The 13592-nt window shown below is 39.5% G+C and overlaps 1 protein-coding gene across 1 annotated transcript in view; it reads left to right on the top strand.

Moving 5' to 3' along the window:
- The window catches only part of Dcdc1 (doublecortin domain containing 1), a 372774-nt gene that overhangs the window by 181665 nt on the left and 177517 nt on the right, over window positions 1-13592 (top strand). The window contains 4 exon segments of the mRNA XM_060371563.1: window positions 3391-3516; window positions 6469-6578; window positions 8466-8562; window positions 12182-12289. Of these exon segments, the coding sequence (XP_060227546.1) occupies window positions 3391-3516; window positions 6469-6578; window positions 8466-8562; window positions 12182-12289 (441 nt within the window).

The following is a 13592-nucleotide window of genomic DNA, read 5'->3' as shown; positions in this document are numbered from 1 at the left end:
ACAGCCAATAGGAGGAAAGATATTTTATAACATTTCTCACAGTGATTCACATACAAAATTATTTAACAGCACTGAAGTCCATCATCAAAAAGTGAAATTTCAGCTAAAATTTCTAGGTAGGAGATTCTCTGTTCAAACTGAAGGTTGTGATCTGTGGCTTTCTTCTTTCGTCCTTGTGATCTATGGACCTGTGGACCTGTGAGAGAAGAGTGGGCATTGAGAACACACCATCATTATTAATCACTTGAGAAAAACCAGTTTGAACTGGCTCAGCATTTATACAACAGCACAATACATTCAGGTTATATAAGGGAGATTATAATGATCCTTTAACAGGGACTATGAATATAGGCATCTAAATGAATTAATAAGAATTTCCTTCTCAATTCATGAAAGCACTTTAGAAGGCTTTTCACTACCAGATAGGATATATGTGCTTAGACATCAGACTTGTGCACAGGTGTGCGTGCGTGTGTCTGCGTGTGTGCATGCAGTAATATGTCCTGTGTGTGTATGTGTGTGTGGGCATGCACACACGCAGACACACACATACATACACACACAACATATTACTTGGTAAATTTTTGGAAAACTTCTCCCTTTAATCCTAATTTTCACGGATTTAATAATTCTCTTTTCCCTTACAAACTATCCAGTCAAGTTGGGTCATTGAGATGACTCAGTTAATCTGTCATATGAGCCTCGTGACAGAGCAGGATCTCCAGAACACACATAAAGGAGGAAGGAGAGAACCGATTTTACAAAGTGGTCCTCAGCCCTCCACATGTGTGCCAGGGAACGTGTGCTCACTCATACTCAAACAGCATGCGAGCTCACCTGCGAACACACACACACACACACACACACACACACACACACACACACACACTCACACACACACACACACACACACACACACTCACACACACACACACACACACACACACACACACACACACGACAAAATAGGTTTTAGAAAGCTATCAACGTTTCCACAAACTTTTGAACTCAGCAGGAACATGCACAGGAGGGCATTGATGAGGGATGGGGGGGTCATGCCGTTCATGTCTCCTGGGTTCATTATTAGATCACACAACTCGTGTTATTATCTTTCACATTATCTGTGTAGATCACTTCATTGTGTTTGTCACCAGATTCCAAGGAATCATTTTTATGGGGACCTGTTCTACACATTTTTCCCCTCTGTTTCCTGACGAGCTTGTCTCTTTGGGTATAAATGAAAACACTGAAAACTAATTTCCTGAAATAAATGTTTCAAGTGCAAAAATTTAAAAAAGGGAGGGAGGGAGAGAGAGAGAGAGAGAGAGAGAGAGAGAGAGAGAGAGAGAGAGAGAGAGAGAACATGGAGAAGGGGGAAGAGGAGAACATCGAAGTGAGAAGATGCAGTCACAGGAAAAGATTCCTAGTGGTGATTGTCAGTTACAAGTTGGCAGGGTTCCTCCCTTCTTCTTCTATTTTTTTTTTTTTAATAACATAAGTGAGTCTGCACTGGGGTGGGTCTGGCTGCGTCTGCCCTGTGCAGAATCACTTGGGAACTGTCCAGCAAAATATCTCTTGAAGAACAGCATGGTGTTAATACCGGAGCCAGCGCAAGGCAGAGACAAAGGACCCCTTTGCTCTTCACCAATAGGCCAACTGTTAAAAGATTAAACCGTGTTGTGGAGATAACAAGAATTTAGGCGCTGGCAGCAGGTGCTTTACAAAGAAGCAGTTGGCAGCGTGGGTCTTCTGTCTAATTCCAGTCAAAACAATCTCCTGCCCAGATACAGAGGGGAGTTTAGAGTAGGATGGCAACTCAGAGTGAGGAGGTTGAGTAGGAGTGCTGCTCTAAATACTGAACCCTGCGGTGGATGGCTTAGCAGAATATGGTTTATCATTGTTCTGCACCCGCGGGGGATTCCCTGCTAGAGCCCAGCCTGGCTATCTGGGGAAATCCACAGCCAAACGCTGTGAGTCAGAGCTGCTTATGTGCTGAGAGGCGACCATAAAGGGCGTTTGAAACTTTCATATCTTCACAGAAGAATCCTACGACATTTTCCCCTCGTAAGAAAGATCTCTCTTTTCTTACAGAACAATCGTTATAATGTGACGCTTGAACACTCTGTGATTGTTTGAACAACTTAAAATATTGCCTTATGAATTATTGTTTAATTTGTATATTAAAAAGCATGTTACTCAGTAAATATATAGTGTCGTTGAACTTGTAAACTTTAGGCCATCAGAAAGTAAGTTAAATGATTATTAAAGTAGAGCCATTTATCATGCTAAAAGTGTATGTTGGCATAGCTCTATGAGCCTATATATATTGCTATTTAAAAGCTGTAATTACTTGAGAAAAATGTTCCTATAATTTAGGAAGTAAATTTTATTAAGTGTGAAATAACAGAGTTTCTACAGGTGACATGAATGGATAGGAATTAAATAATCAAGTCTACACAAGACATGCTGGAAGGTGCGAAATGCCTTCTACATATATAATGTGATAAACAATGCAGGTTGTGATCTGATAATGATCCCAGGAGATGTGGATGGCATGCCTCCTCCATCAAGCTCAAAAGTCTCAGTTAATGTGGTTTTATTCTCAGGAGAGCGTCTGACTCCTGATCACTCCCCCTGCCTTTGTTGTCTCGGTAGGTCTCTGATGTCTCTCCATGGGATTATCAGCCTTACTAAAACCTGCTGTGATCTAGATCTTGGTGAAAGCGTTCACCCATCTCCCTGCTGTTCGCCCAACTCTGTAGCCTTCACCTGATGCTTCTGCAGTTTGGCCAAATTTACCTTTTAACTCTACTGAGAAATTCAAAGATACACGGACTAAAATTACTTTGCTTTTGATATCATCTTGCTCTTTATTATTGTTATCAGATCCTTCCTCCAAGGGCTACTCCATATTACTCTTTCAGGATAGTTCATTTTTATCTTTATAACAAAAATGAGCCCATTATTTTTACGCCTCTAACACAACTTTATTACCATTACGCCTCTAACACAACTTTATTATTTATATGGTGTTCAACATGAAATTATGTGTACGTGTGTGGGAGGGGAGGAAGAGAAAAAGAAAGAGAAAGAGAAAGAGAGAGACACACAGAGAGAAACAGATAGAGAGAACCTCTACAATATGTTTTTTTAAGGCATGAAAAATATTTTATAATATCCCATGCCACACAGCCCAGGCTTTTTGCACATCAGTACTGTCAATCAAACATATGAATTGAACTAAATGAGGCCGAGCACTGGTTTTTGAAGACACTCAGTCAGAAAACCTAATGTTCTGGCAGGCTTCATTTATTTTGACTAAGTGTGTTGAAGAATGTTCATTTTTTTTAGACCACAAATTCAAAGCGTATCGCTCTCCACATGATACAGGTGGGTCCCAATATCGTTCCTTATGCCTCCATTTCAAACAGAAAGGACAGTTCCCCAAGGAGTGACATGAATAGCAGCTATCAGAGAGTGTCCTGGCTGGCAGGTAGCATGTGGCCGATCACCAAGGTACCTAAGATTATCTGCTCTTGCCAAATGACTTCTCGTTTGCTGCCATGTTGGGCTGCTCCAGCCTTTGGGGGTCCTTTTGAAGATAAGTATACAAATGAAAGCCTGTTAAACTGCTGACTATTAAGAATGTTTTTTTCTGCTCTTGGTATTGTCTAGCGCAGAAAATCTATGTAGATGCCCACTGGGCATTCAGTACACTTTTAGATAGTCTGATTAGTTACTTCTCAGAGTGTACTTAAAGCGAACACAGAGCTTTATGAGCCCCACAGACTGGTCATTTTCATGACAGGTGTCTTAGTCTTCACTGTTGGTCTTTACCAGCTCAGCATCATCGGGACTGATAGATTAACACTGTGTTTTGACTTTCCATACTGTCTTTCAAGGGCACTTTTAAAAGAAAATTCTCAGCATAAGTGGGAACAGTTTATAGATCTTATTTTTCTTTATTCTTTTATAATTGGATATGACACATGAGGAAATAAAATTCTCTCCTACCCTATTGACTATTAAAATACACTTTTTTTAAAGTCAACTTTTAAAAAATAATTTAATTTTTATTTTATGTGCATTAGGGTAAAGGTGTCAGATCCGTTACAGACAGTTGTGAGCTGCCATGTGGGTGCTGGGAATTGAACCTGGGTCCATTTGGAAGAGCAGCCGGGGCTCTTAACCACTGAGCCATCTCTCCAGCCCCTAAAGTACACTTTTTAATATTTTATCTGGAAAGAGTTGGCACATCTTGTATCTGTCCTTTCGTTTTCCTTTGCCACCATTTACAACAGGATGTTCTTCTGCTATCTAAACGTTTCTGGTTATGTGAAACCATCCAATTAAGTTTGATGACACTTAATTTGTGGTGATGGGGAAGGACATTGAAATTATGTCTCACATAAAGTCCTGGGTTGCCCTTGGTTACTTTATGATTCTCTGATAGGAAAAGAAATATAAAATTGAGATATGAAGGCACTAAGACATAATGTTCACTTCAGATAATAAAGTAGAACCATCTCTGTTGAGGCATTCTGCTGTCCGTACCCAGCCTTAAGACTCTATTAACCACTTGTTCTTTCTACATTGTTGTCATTATTATATTAACATTTTATTCCAGGTAGTGTTAGAATATGACTGAGAAAGCAACAGGAAGAGGAGGGATTTGTGTTAGTTCATGGCTTTTCAGGTCCCAGCCCATGGTCAGCTGGCCCCTTAGCTAAGACAAGACAGAACATGGTGACTGAAGGACAGCTGCTTGGCTTGTTGCAATCAGGAAAGAGAGACAGGAAGGGACCAGGGACTACACTTACTCTTCAAAAGCAAGTCTAAGGGAACTGCTTCTCCCCCTAAATTTTATCTCCCAATGTCACATTAAACAATGAATCCACCAATGGATTTATCCATAGGTTGGATCAGAACCTTTTGATCCAGTCACATTTCAGTAACTGGATCCCCAAGTGGGGACCTGGCCTTACACATGAGCCTTTTGACATTTCATATAAAATCTATGGCACTTCCATAATTTAAGGAAAAATTGGAAAAAAAAAAGAAAGCATGGCTAGTAACAACAACGGAAGGAAAGTTGGTCTGTATGACTTTATAAATTAAGCTTTTCTTCTGGATTATAAAACCCTGCTTTGTATCCAATCAATCTGTGAGTATGCAGGGAATATATTACTCCCAGCCCTGCCACTGAATAGCTGGGTGGCTGTCACCTAGCTAATCACATCTGGCATTTAGACTTAGGACTTATTATTGTAAATGAGATGGATTAGACGTAATGGGAGGTCCTTTTCTAAATTCCATCTTCTGTAATTTTATAGTATTATGTCTAGAACCTTCCCATACTGTACAACTATGTAACATTTCCTTAAAATGATTAAAATACTTGCCCAAAGGGTCCAAGTTTCCTAGAATCCCTTGTGAGGTCTAGAGAAAATTATCTGGGTACACCGAGACATAGTTTCTTACTTTAACTGTAAAATGGGGTTAGTCATGCCTACCTTTCAGTTAAGCCAACGTAGAAGGAAGCATGGTGTTGAAGCACAGCATCTGCTATAAAGAATGCTCAACAATAGCTTTCTTTCCCTTTGGAAGCTTTTCTGTTTTCTGTATAGACAAACACGTGTAACCACTCAGAGATTGCAAGTGCTTTTTTTCAACCCAAATCATCTAGAGATAATTTTGCTAAGTCACCACATGTTTCTCAACAACAAAAATTAGAAGAAAAAAAGTTGAATACATGAAACAACAAAACAAAACAATGTACATAGATGCCTCTTCTTTCCCCCTTTTAATGAGTCCTTTTCTGTGCTATAATACAAATTTGGAATTCCATAAAGCTCCAGTAGATTTGCATAAATCTGCCAGTTGTTGAGACTCCTTTAAAAATGGACTAATTCACTAAGTTGGAAAATCATTAAACAGCCATTTACACAATATTTTCAATTAATTTCCTTGGCAGAGAATCCTTGCATTTAAGACAAAGTGGTCATGGACCGCAGTACAGTTTTAACCCCTGGTATTAAGACCCAGAGTAAAACTTTAAATTGATATGAAGGTTGAGGATTTGTTTCCATCCTCTCAGTTCACTGCACGTGTTTCTCTGTGCATACAGATTTCAAGTAAGCTCTGTAGTTATAACTCTAGCAAGTGACACGTGATAGACCCCTAGTCACGACACTGTGAAATATGCACAGAAAAGGAGGACAAATGAAGATATCAAGGTCTGTTTTATTTTGCGCTCAACTGTAAAATGCCACCCTTGTAGGACAGAGGATCGCTGCTTCTGAGCAGGGCTCACTGACTGCTGAGTTGTGGGTAGTATTACACTTTGAGCCACTGTTAATATCCAGGGTTATCCAGGCATAATGACCTCACTATTTGTGACACGTTGTTGAATTTTCTGGTCCTTTTAACTTATTTAGACCTTTTTTCTCCCTTCCCTTTCATTGGAAGACTGGGATGATCCTGAGGAGAACGATAACTCAGGGCTGCCTGGCTATTGGTCATTCAGTTGGAGTGAAGACCACCAAAGGAACTATAAATTACTGCTACAAAAAAAAAAGGTAATGCTTATGAGCGATCTGGCTCAAAACAACAACTACTGACTTTGCAAATTCTAGGCAGGCATATTGGAATGCGTTTTTTGGCTTCTATAGAATAATCACGAGGCATTTAAATTTTACATTGTTACTATTTTAATCTAGAAGAACGACGAAAATCTATGCCACTTAGTTTGGTGGTCTGCCATAAGGAGAAATGTTAACTTCAGATGTATTTATTCAGTCAACAAGCCATGGGAGCTTTACTAAGTGAGCGTCAGGATTCATTATTTTATGTCTATTTTTATTACAAATTAGAAAACTTTGATTAGCAACTGTGTTCTTAATCTTTACTTCATCTTTTTGAACATGGAACCTCAAACTGTGAGAGTAAAATTATGGAGATGGAACAATGGTTGACTTGAAACAGACTACAAGCAAGCTCTGTTTATCATATTATTTTCTTACAGACAATATGGTTAGAAAGTTTTTAAAAATAGAAGTTTAATTATTTAATTAAAAAATAACACTGAGGAGGAAAGCTGATTTACATCAGAAGTATTGTTTCTAAGTTTCTCTTTCTTTCTTTCTTTCTTTCTTTCTTTCTTTCTTTCTTTCTTTCTTTCTTTCTTTCTTTCTTTTATTCAGGACAAGATCTCTCTATCATCTAGCTCTGTTTGTCCTGGAACTCACTATGTAGACCAGGTTGGCCTCAAACTCACAGAGATCTTCCTGCCTCTGTCTCCTGAGTGCTGGGATTAAAGGCGTGCACCATCATTCCCAGCACCAATCACGTTTGATTTAACTTAATATCGACAGGAAGAAGGCTTGTTGCATGTTAGTTCCTAGAGAGTCATAATTTAGATATTTTGGCTGGATAAGGATGCTCATAGAGATGAAGCCAGAATCACGAAACTCAGGCCTCAGGAGGCTGGCCCAGCTGTGAATACAGAAACTGCCACAGGAAAAGCAGTCTGTCCAGCAAGTATAAAAATACCACACAGTCATTAAAAACACAATGTTCAGAGTCAGGTTCCCAGGTGTAAACCGGGGTTTCCTGCACGGCTCACTCTCACTGTAACCGTGGACTTCTGCCCCAGATACCATTGTAACATCTCAGTATTGCATTGCTACATTTAAATCTCACTGCAGTCTGGTAAGACAATTATCATGATTATCTGCACTGAAGTTCAGAGACAAATCATTGTCCAAGGTCATCCCTATCAGGTGGCTGCACAGAAAAACAAACTCAAACAACCAGCGTCTAACCTCAAAATGGATTTTTAGTCATGACACTAAACTGTTTAATAGTAGAAGGTCAAATCGAACAATTGACAGCGAATTTTAATGTAGAAACAGAACACCTTAGTGTTTGAGGAGGGGAAAAGGCACGCAGGAAAAAGAAATATGTTTTTTAAATCATTCATTTTTTTTTCCATAATGAGATTTCTTTAATTTGCATTTTGTCAGGCCAATCGCTTTTCTCTTTTAGCTTTTGCAGCTATGTCTTACATTATAACAAAGCTTGATTGATTTAGATTCTGTCTCTGTCTCCACCACGCCGGGAGCACACGCATCATGATGCCTGCCGTTTTACGTAGGCGCCAGGGATCAAACGTGAGTCCTCCTGGCTGCACTGGAAGCAGTTTACTGACTGAGCCGTCTTCCTGGCTATGGAAGACATTCTTTTCTCGTTCTGTGGGAATGTTTAGATCTGCACAGTGCATCTGGATTTTATCTTTCCCCCCAGTCTTTCCCTCCAATTCCATCTGCTTCTCTTCCACAATGTATTTCCCATCTAGCTAGCCCTATTTTTTGGAGAACTCACTGAGGCCAATCAGTGCTGTCTATGTGTGCTTGACTGTGGGTCAGCCTGTCAGCTTACAACCTGTCAGTGGCCACCCCTTAAAGAAAAGCGACTCTACTTCACGTAGTCACCATCAACATCTCTTCAAGCAGGGAGTGTGGTCTCCGTGCTGGCACTTGTGACTGGCTTGATCTTCAGCAGGTAACCACAGAAGCTCTGAGTTCATGTGTGTGTCAGCCATGTTATATCCAGAGGATGGTCTTTCCTTTCAGAAAATCCTCTGGCTTTTCTGTTCTTTTTGTCTCCTCTTATACCATAATTTTGAGCATTAGTGTGTGGATATTTCTATAGACATTCCTTCTGTGTCCGGACATGCACAGCTGCTTATTCTCAGCACTTTGAACAGTTTATGAATTTCTGTTTTAACCACTACAAGAAGAAGCATCTCTCCCCAACGCTGAGAACTTCACGAATAAAAGCATAAATATTTAGAAGGCAATTTGACAGCATGATTACTTAGCAAAGCACCATTAAAGGAATTCCCCTTGGGCCTGTGACCTTCCTAGCCAGGGTTTTTGACCATGTTTACAGCAGAAGGGATGAACTCCCTCTAATTGAACAGACCTCACATTCAATCAAGAGTGGTTGGTTACCCATACAGTCTTGTCACTATTGTACCAGTGAATATAACTTTCCTGGTAGGTCATATTTGAAGCATTTATAATCCAGCATTATGTACGACCATTGATATCTTTTCTCCTAAAGTACAAGTGTAGTGCCTTTCAACACCATGAAAGCTATACAGGAAGGAGAGAGTTTCCTGATTAAAGGAGATTGAACTCTCTGTCTGAATCCCTGAAGACATTCTTTTTAAGGGAACTGCATAGCAATTAGAATAGTCTATATTCTAGCAATAAAGCAAATCTCAACAAATATAACAGAATTCAACTAAGATAAAATTTATTCTTTGACCATAATAGAGTTAACTTATAAGTCAATAGCAGAAAGGCTAGCAATTAGCTCAATGGCAGGGTGTATAGATTGAATCCCTAGCATATATTCAAAGAAGAAAAAAGAAAAGAACTCAGTAGCAGAAAGATTTCTGAGACACCCCCAAATACTTGGACATAAAATAACACTTTTCTAAGTACTCCAAGCATCAAAGGCAGCATTAAAATGTAAGTTTTTGATAAGTATTTTGAACTTACTGAAAATAAAACACAATGAAGCGCTGTCATGAATCTAATAGCATATCTAATATTTAAGAGACCGAATTAGAGTGTTAATGAATAAGGCTCTTACCATCCTTAGGGGATAGAAACAGAGAAGAATACGACCAGTTTGAGAGCTAGCAGTTATATTTTACAGCACGCAAACATTTCTCGACTCCATGGCCTAGCTATCCTACTCTGAGGAATTTACCCAAAGGGGGAGAAAAGTATGTGTTCCAAAAAGACTTCAATAGCTTTACTCCAAAAGATGGCAACTACAGATAACCTAAAGGAATATCTACATATGACGCCCATCGATAAAGAGAATCAATTCTTGGTTCTGCAACACTAGGGGTAGGATCTCAAAGGAATTATGCTAACAGAGAGCAAAAGTTGCCCATACTGCTTAACTTCATCCACATGCAATTTAAATAAATGCTCAAGAATCTAGAATGATAACATGCAGGTCAGTGGCTGACTAGAGATAAGGGAGTAGGGAGAGACAGCAAGAAGGATTTTCGAAGACTGGAGCTGGGGAGTTGGTTGCTTCTCAGGAAGCCCTAGATTTAACTTCCAGCACCCACGTGACAGCTCACAACTGCCTGTAACTTCAGTTTCCAGGGGATTCAGTGCCCTCTTCTGGCCTCTGTGGGCACTGTGGGCTCATGGAACATAGACGTACATCTAAAGCAATAATATAAAATAACAATAAAATAATAAATATAACATAATAAATATAAAATAATAATAATAAAAAGTTTTCAAAGATGTGCTAGGAAACTTTAGGGGTGATTTCTGGGGAGAGGTGAGAGACATAGAAATGTTCATTATTATGACTGACATAATGCTTTCAAAGGTATTTACATATTTCAAATATTTGATATTTTAATCTTTAACTATATGCCTGTCAATCATACAGTTGACATATTCTAGGAAAATTGTTTCCAAATAAAGCTGCTTGAAAAAGAAAACCTAAAATTCAAGCTAACAAAATAAACAAAAATTGAAAATAAATAGAGGTAACTGAGTTATCATTATGTTGAAGAAAGAAAGAGCAAGAACATGAAAGAGAGAGAGCACGAGAGGGTGAGAGCAAGGGAGAAAAAGAGAGGGAGACAGAATGAAAGCGAGACAGAGACGGAAAAAGACAGAGAGACAGAGAGATCTGACTGATAGCCACGGTCTGAACAACAGCTGTCTGGGAGGTTCCTGTCTGATGCCCAGGATTCTGCCTGGTCACTGTGGACTGTGAAAACAGAGCATCATCTGACTGATTGATCTGAGCCTACCCAGATCTCCTTCCTGCTATGGTCAGGATGGTGAGACAGTGGAGCCGAAGGTCAGAGGAGATGCCAGTTTATAAAAACTGAAGCAAATTTGGAGAGGTGGAAACAGGAGGATCAGAAATTCAAGGTCATCCTCCAGGACAAAGTGAGCTTGAGGTCAGTCTAAGATATCTTAGATCCTGTCATTGAAACAGAACTGCTGTTTACAAGAATGATTTTATAATCTAGAGGAGAATGAAGAACAAGAGGGAGGGAGGGTGGGACAAGAGTAGATAATTAGGAGGAAGGAAGGATCCTCTGCACAAAAGAATACCATTTGCCTTTTTACTGACTCAATTTGGAAACTGGGTGAGGAGCAATTGGACAAATCTGTTTCAAGGTCAGAATGGCAGTACATTTGGAAAACTCCAAAGTATATATTTTTAAAAATATCAATAGGCCCAAGATGTTTGGAGGTTACCTTATACATGCCTATGTGTGTGTGTGGGGGGTTGTATATATATATATATTTTTTTTTTCCAAATACATTTTTACCCAAGAATCTAAAGTACTTCTTTGACTTACATTCTGAGGCACTCACATTTCATTATGAATAACAATAAATATCTTGTGACAACCACTCCCAGAGACAAGTTTTTTTTTTTTTGCTTCCCCTCCTATGAAGTCTAATATGATTTCAACAAAGGCTAGGAATCAAAATGAAGCCTTTTGTAAGCTAAAAATAATAGAACTGGCATTTAAAGTAGCAGCCTGACAACTTGCAAAGAATACTGTAAACATAGCAGGCCTCATGTGCAGCTCTGGCTCGTTTGCTGTCAGTCATCTTATTCATATTCACGGTAGCAGGCCTGCACTTATTTTTCTTTTAATATACTTTTTCTATTCTGTGTATCTGACCATTAGTGGATGAAAGCCAAACCAGCATCATTACCAGGTGGGCCCATATAATCGAAAGTCACAAGAGACGCTTCATTTCAAGGACATTTGCAACACCTTACAGATAAAATGGAACCCAAGCTGTTTTTCAGGCTACCACTAAAAACTGATGTTACCTCGTTTTCAGGATATGTGGAAAAAAAAAATTTAGTGTTAGAAGATCTTCCTGAACTTTCTTGAGAACTTTGGTAGCACCAGACTTAACATTATGTCATGACACCAACCAGGCTTGACGGAGCTGTCCAGATTACATATATGTACTTCAGTTTGCTATGTTCTTAGCCCTTTCCTAAAGTGGTGTGCTCACACGGTTTCAGCCTGTGCCATGCATTTCTAGTACCTGTCTGGTTCTCAAAGGGTTTTTGAACTTGCTGTCCTTGTTTGCAGAGTAAGGGGACCAATGGGGATGTTGAAGAGTACCTGATGTCTTCTTCGGTCTGTGCTCTTCTGAGTCAGAATAAACAGGCTAAATTCTCCACCTTGCAGATTGAAAGGGTCTGTAAAGAAGGCTGCAGTATCCAATATGAAACTATCTTTATTGTTCCCCTTACTTTGGCATTGCTATTTCAGTTGTAGGTATATGCATGCATCTACTGTTTTTTGTTGTTGTTGTTGTTGTTTTACTTTAATTTTTATTTGTTACAATTTATTCACTTTTTTTCAGGTACCAAGAGAATGTATTTTTATTTATTTTTTTTCAAGAATTTATTTTATTTTATTTTTATTTTTTTTATCAGTTACATTTTATTAACTCTGTATCCCAGCCATGTCCCGATCCCTCATTCCCTCCCAGTCCCTCCCTCCCTCCCTCATCTCCACCGTGCCCCTTTCCAAGTCCACTGATAAGGGGGGACCTCCTCCCCATTCATCTGATCCTGTTTTATCAGGTATCTTCAGGACTGGCTGCAAAGCCCTCCTCTGTGGCCTAACAGGACTGCTCCTCCCTTCGGGGGTGGGGAGGCCAAAGAGCCAGTCATTGAGTTCCTGTTAGAAATAGTCCTTGTTCCCCTCACTTTGGGAAACCAATTGGTTACTGAGCTACCACAGGCTACATCTGAGTGGAGGTTCTAGGTTATATCCATACATGATCCTTGGTTGAATGTCAGTCTCAGAAAAGACCCTGTGCCCAGATATATTTGGTCCTTGTGGAGCTCCTATCCTTTCCCCATCAGACTAACTCCCCTTCTTTCTTGTGATTACCTGTACTCTGCCAAAGGTTTGGTCATGAGTCTTTGCTTTGAAAACACTGCTAGTTAGAGTCTTTCATATGTGCTCAGTAGACTCCAGTCATACGTTCAATGCACATCCCATCTGTCTTTCTAAACGAGGATTGATCATCTTGCCCCATGTCTGCTCAATTGATTATCTTTTTTAGGTGTATAGATTTCATTATGTTTATCATATCTTATAGGTCTATATAAGTGAGTATATCCCATGTTTGTCTTTCTCCTTCTGGGATATTTCACTCAGAATGATCTTTTCTAGATCCCACCATTTGCCTGCAAATTTCATGATTCCCTCCTTTTTGATTGCTGAGTAGTATTCCATTGTGTAAAAATACCACAATTTCTGTACCCATTCCTCCGTTGATGGACATCTGGGTTGTTTCCAGGTTCTGGCTATTACAAATAAAGCTGCTATAAACATGGTTGAGCAAGTATCCCTTTTGTGTACTTGAACGAACTTTGGGTATATACCTAGGAGTGGTATAGCTGGGTCTTGAGGAAGCACTATTCCTAATTGTCTTAGAAAGCGCCAGATAGCTTTCCAGAGTGGTTGTACCAGTTTACATTCCCAC

This window comes from Meriones unguiculatus, chromosome 18 (genome assembly GCF_030254825.1).
Source record: "Meriones unguiculatus strain TT.TT164.6M chromosome 18, Bangor_MerUng_6.1, whole genome shotgun sequence".
Classification (NCBI taxonomy): Eukaryota; Metazoa; Chordata; class Mammalia; order Rodentia; family Muridae; genus Meriones; species Meriones unguiculatus.
The sequence above is the reverse complement of the archived record's forward strand: the minus strand, read 5'-3'. Positions and strand labels throughout refer to the sequence as shown.